The 5,662-nt window shown below is 43.8% G+C and overlaps 1 protein-coding gene across 1 annotated transcript; it reads left to right on the plus strand.

Moving 5' to 3' along the window:
• Positions 1-674: 674 nt before the first annotated feature.
• Positions 675-4,954, plus strand: LOC104615512 (serine/threonine-protein kinase PDIK1L-like). The gene is made up of 3 exons (XM_010282536.1): positions 675-1,297; positions 2,394-2,610; positions 4,568-4,954. Exons 1-3 carry the CDS (start codon positions 752-754, stop codon positions 4,801-4,803), a joined length of 999 nt encoding a protein of 332 aa, XP_010280838.1. The 5' UTR covers positions 675-751; the 3' UTR covers positions 4,804-4,954.
• The last annotated feature ends 708 nt before the right edge of the window (positions 4,955-5,662 follow it).

Genomic DNA, 5,662 nt, shown 5'->3' on the forward strand with positions numbered 1-5,662 from the left:
TTGCAGCAGGAACCTGTATTAGACAATGAAGTGAAGAACAACCTGGGATGGGGGGCCTGGGGGTGGGACAGGGAGCATGAGGTGAAGTGCAGCGTAAGGCTTGTAAAGGGCTTGGAAGAGGGTGAACTGGAGAAAAGGGGGTGAGTATTAGGGCATGGACTGGTAGAAAGTTGGTAGTGGAAGTGCAGGGACACGATGAAGCCATTGATGGGTAAGCAAATTTACAAGGGGGGAAAGTGAGGGTGAAAGATTTAGTGCCAAACTGGCATTTCTGGCTAACTATTTCTTTAAAAGTCAATTCTGGTAACAGTAAGTTCAGCTGTTACCCAGGAGGTCTTGTCTTCTCTTTTCTGCCCTGCTTAGGAAACGTGCCTACATAGTTCTTTTTTCTTTCTCACTAAACTTCGTCTGCTGTGGACAAATCGATGTCACTTCCCAGGTGGCTGTACCCCACTGTGCAGTCAGGACTGTACTTGATAATGTCTCAAAGTTACCATGGATATAGGCTTTCTCTTAAAATCCCGTTTTAGCTGTCAGTCCTTGTGCAGCTGCATCATATACCGATGCATATACCGCTAAGATTGATACCGGTTGGAAGTATTTGCAGTTGATCGTTGGTTAGCTGCTTTGTTTGGGAGGGTTTTAAGCTTTTTATCCCCTTCTCTTCCAGGGTTTTACTGCGGGTGACGACTGATTGCCATGAGTTCAAGTATTTTCCTTTGATTTGCTCTTTTCTGGGCCGAAGTGAGGGATGGCGACGGAAGCCAAGTACAGCATCGTTCGAGAAGTGGGCCGAGGGAGCTATGGGGTGGTTTATGAGGCCATCGTTAATCGAACTAGAAGCAAAGTAGCTGTAAAAAGAATGCATTGCAACGTGCCCGAAAACGTAGAACTGGCTCTGCAAGAGTTCTGGGCCCTGCAGAGCATCCAGAGGCAACACGAAAATGTGATCCAGTTGGAGGAATGTATCCTGCAGAATGGCCAAGTCTTTCAGCCAATTAGTCATCGTTACAGGAAATCAGACAGCCATTTGCTGCTAATTGAGACCTGCCTGAAAGGGCGGCGGTGCATGGATCCCAAATCGGCCTGCTTTCTGTGGTTTGTGATGGAGTTTTGTGACGGTGGCAACATGAACGAATACCTGCTGTCTCGCAGCCCGGATGCTCAGCTGAATAACAGCTTCATGCGGCAGCTTAGCAGCGCCGTGGCTTTCCTGCACACAAACCAGATAGTGCATAGAGATCTGAAATCCGACAATATTTTGATTTCTCATAGACCTGGAAGTCCCATAGTAAAGGTAAGGGAATAAAACTTTGCTGTAACAAGTATGTGATCTACAGGCTTACGCATTGCGTGCTTTGGAATGGGCTTTTGGTAAGTCTTGTGATACTTGTAATAAGCGTATTCAGAACATCTGATATCAGTTGTGGAGGAGTTTTGGAGTAGAGCAGTTTTTTAGGAGTCTTGGAAGGAAGCAGAGGTCATGATGGTGTGTTTCTGTAACGTCCTTCATGCACTGGTTATCCTTTTGAGAGGAGTGGTTCAGGGCTGTTTAACTTCTGCATGCCAGATAATCAGGGGGATCACCATCAGTCCAAGATGAAGCAACATTTTCTGTTCAGGGATCACGATCAGTCCAAGATGAAGCAACATTTTCTGTTCCCTTAAACTTTCAGAACACACTGCCCTGTTACAACAGCTAGTGCTTCCAATATTGCTGCCCCGAGCACATACTGATTTTCAGGGGAGGTGGGGAATGGCTTCGTGCTTCATGTTGGTGTCCTGATTGAGGTAAAGACTGGATAGCTGCCTTTCTTATAGCACCAGACTGAAAGTCTGTACCAACTCTCTGAAAAGCTGGGAGTCAGCTCGTTCCTGAACTTTCAATCCCAAGAGTTCCAGTACTTAGGACATAAAATAATAGGTTGGTGCATTCAGATAATTCATGCCTTGACCATTCAGATCAATGATGGTATTTGTACCTCGACCTGTAGAGCCATCAAGGGACACGTAAATCAATGTCACCTTAGCCTCTATGTATAATAATGGTAATGCAAGAGATTCGGTGCACTCACTGTGGAACAGCAAGAGCCACTTCTATCGTAGATGTTGTTTGAGGTATGTTTATGCCCGATTAGATGTAATCAGCATGAACTTCACAGAAAGATAACACTCGGGTACCTGTTTCTCCCACCTTAGGAAGGAGAACAAAGGGGAATGGACAGCTAACAGGAAATAATCAGCTCTTTGTTTCACCAGGGTTACCACCCCACAAGTGTCAGTGCCACGCTTGGGTGGATTTCAGAGTGGAACTCATTGCGCCGCTGTTTGTAAACATCCTTGTAAACATGATGTTTGTGAATAAGTTATTTTGCTTTTCTTATGTGTTGCAGGTAGCAGATTTTGGCCTCAGCAAGGTGTGTCAGGGGAAAGGGAATGTCAACCAGCACCGCTTCTCCTCTGCATGTGGGTCAAACTTCTACATGGCTCCAGAAGTATGGGAAGGTCACTACACTGCGAAGGCTGACATATTTGCCCTTGGGATCATTTTCTGGGCTATGGTCGAGAGGATCACCTTCCGAGACGGGGATACCGAGAAGGAATTGCTCGGTGAGGACCAGATCAGTGCTGTCCTGTTGTCAGTGGATGTTCTGGATCTGTAGGGACCCTCTGAGGGGTGTTCTCCCCCGCATAGTTACAAATGCTGAGGCAAATATGCTTTGGATGTGGCTTTTTCCAGGAATTTGCAAGCACTTTGCAACCCAAAGAAACCCAACGTTGGGTTTTTTTCTGGGTGTTTTGGGGTTTTGTTTTTAAAAGAACGGCAAAGAAATCTTTTCAGCATCCATTGCTCCCAATTTGGTTGCTTCTCATGCAGGGTTTCCAAGTCTTGAAGACATATCACTAAGGCAGCAGGACTGCTTTTTATATTTACAGATCATTTTGTTTGGAAGATCATTTCTTCGGCCAGAAATACTCTGTGGGATTTAAAGGTTAAGGGAAAGATCGCTTCCAGCTTCTCTGCTGCCAGGCCTTCCTAACCCTAAGGAATGCTCTTCGAAAATGGATTTGGCCCTTATTGTCACTGAAGAATTGTAAGAGAAAAAAGCTCATGGCTGTTGGTGGGTCATCTGTTTTACAGCTATGCTCTTCACAGAGGATTTAGTATCTTATACTTCCACTTTCTCAGAAATGCTTTTAATGCTCTTAAAACCAAAACCTTTCTGGAACTGGGCTTATGGGTTCGCTTGTACCCTTGACTTGGCATAACCAAGGGATGGGATCACTGGCAGCACTGAAAGGATGTTCCGAGGAGCCAAATAATAAACTGGGAAAGGATGTTTAGATAAGCTTCACTGCCATCTGGCTGAGTTTCCTCACAGTTTAGAGATGCAGGATCTCACAGGGATGACTCCTCCGATGGCCTGCTCTCTCTCCGCCTCCTCCTTCCTCCAAATCCCCCACGTATATGCACGCTTGAAATACTTTGTACTAAATGATTTCAGAAAAGTATATTGCAGTGGCAAATCCATCTTGAGAGGAGAGAATGCCAGTCATGCACATTAGCATAATAATTGAAGACATCTGCCCAGGCTCTGAGATCATAGCATACCTGTCTCTTTTAAATGCTTAAATTCTTAAAAGGAAATTCTACGGAGGAACTTTGAGAAACTATTGCGCTACCCCTTTAATTTTTTATCTTCCAAGTAGTCTCAGTGCTAATTCTATTATTTATTTCTTTTTAAAATGCCAAACATTGATAAATGTTTTCGTTCCTGCCTACAGAAACAAGCAAATGGCTGCAGCTGAGACCAAAGCATGAACAGATTTCATTAAAATAGCTACCCGCCAACTTGAGATAAGGAGTTTGTAAGGCCAACCTTTTCTATACACAGACAGGTCACTGCATTTGAAACATTTATTCTTTGCTTGGTGCAGGGGCAGAACAGCTTGAGTGAGCAAAGCTGTTTTTACTGTCTCTTTCGGAAACTGGTTAATCATTTTCAACAACCGGTGAAATTATTTAGATTACCAGGAGCAAATTTACATTTCCCTTCCTTAATCTTGCTAAGGAGAAGCTGGCTAATGGTAAATGGCATATGCTGTCATTTTAATTGAAAATTGTTTGACTAACTGAGCAAATAAGTTTAATGTTTAACTCTTTCAAGTCACCCAAGCGCAGTCTCCTTCCCTCTCTCTGCTAGAGCTTCAGAGTCTGCTAGTAGGGTGAAACGGAGTAAAATGGAGGAAGTTTATTTCAGCAGCCCATTTTCTCTGCATATAACAGCTTGACGAGCACGCTGTGCTTAAACTTGCTCCCTCTGTTCCATGCACGGTTATGCGCACAGCCTTGTGCAATATCTTGATTACTATTTGAAAGTAAAAGCCTCTTCTAGTAACAGATTCTCACTATGTTTGACTTGGCGGTCGCCTTTTAATAAGTGATCTTTCCAGTAATCTTTCAGAGGTTTTGTTTCCCAGGTTGTCTATCTGTACTGCGTGTGACAGCACTTTCTGTAGACTTCCCTCAACCTGTATAACCTGACTCCTTCTAATCTGTGTTCAGGAACTTACATCTGCCAAGGCAAGGAGCTTATTCCCCTTGGAGAAGCGTTGCTGGAGAATCCCAACATGAAATTACAAATTCCCCTGAAGAACAAGAAATCCATGCCAGATGATCTCTGTAAGCTCCTGCGCGATATGTTGGCTTTTAACCCAAAGGAAAGATTGGATGCCTTCCAACTAGAAGTCCGAATCAGGCAAATCTCCTACGGCAAAAAGCGTCAACGCTCTGTCTCATAGAGACGAAGGACATTCAGGTTAGTGTCTCTGCCAGGATACTCCCTATTTAGTCTGAGCTTACAGGGGATTTTCTGTTACTGACCTCCAGACCAAAGCCCTCTAAATCAAATGTGACCTGTAGCAGTTCTGAAAATTCAGTGATAGAAAGATGCAGTCAAACTGGAAGAAGAAAAGGCTTTGATAAACATTTGGGAAAGGGAATTTCGTTGAAGTACGCCTAGCAAGGAAACTTTTGCCACTTTAATGGTGTTTGTTCAGGGCATTGGCTGTACTGTCTGTATGTGGGCCAGCCTGTCCTTTACCCTAAACCTCATCTATTTCCACAAATGAGGGCAGATTTCTGCTATCACTCCAGTATTTATCTGTGCTTGTTGTTTTTACAATATATTTGCTAACTAAATAAAAGCTGAAGTGGGCAAAATTACTGTATATTTGTAGGTGTGCATCTTAAATACGGTATTCAGGTATCACAGTAATGTCAGATTAAAGACAGATTCCCCCCCCACAATTAAAGCACTGGAAACTGGAGTATATCAGAGCTGGGTGCACCAGATGGTAGAGGAACTATTTAACATGTAAAGGCCTTGAAGAATGTCTTGGAAAAGGCTGGGCTGGAAGTCTGGTGGTCTTGCCAAGTCCTGCAGTAAGACTGTTGTTAAATGCATGAGAGAAACAAAGGTTTTTGTGTCTGATACTGTCACTGAGACCGAGCATCTGGCTGTTCTTCTAGCTAAGGATGTTGTCCTTTGCAACACAGATGCATTTCTGATCAGTTTAACGCTCTTGATCTTGGGACAGACTTGTCCTTTAGCTTAAAATGTTCTTCTCCTTCCCAGGTGTTTGCCCATTCTGAACTATT

The sequence above is a fragment of the Phaethon lepturus genome, unplaced genomic scaffold (assembly GCF_000687285.1).
Source record: "Phaethon lepturus isolate BGI_N335 unplaced genomic scaffold, ASM68728v1 scaffold35322, whole genome shotgun sequence".
Classification (NCBI taxonomy): Eukaryota; Metazoa; Chordata; class Aves; order Phaethontiformes; family Phaethontidae; genus Phaethon; species Phaethon lepturus.

What these genes read in the sequence shown, in the direction of transcription:
- LOC104615512 (XM_010282536.1), top strand. Translation starts at nt 752, where the DNA reads ATGGCGACGGAAGCCAAGTACAGCATCGTTCGAGAAGTGGGCCGAGGG. An exon ending in CTGGAAGTCCCATAGTAAAG is followed by an intron (nt 1,298 to 2,393) that starts GTAAGGGAATAA and finishes TATGTGTTGCAG; the next exon opens with GTAGCAGATTTTGGCCTCAG. An exon ending in TACCGAGAAGGAATTGCTCG is followed by an intron (nt 2,611 to 4,567) that starts GTGAGGACCAGA and finishes ATCTGTGTTCAG; the next exon opens with GAACTTACATCTGCCAAGGC.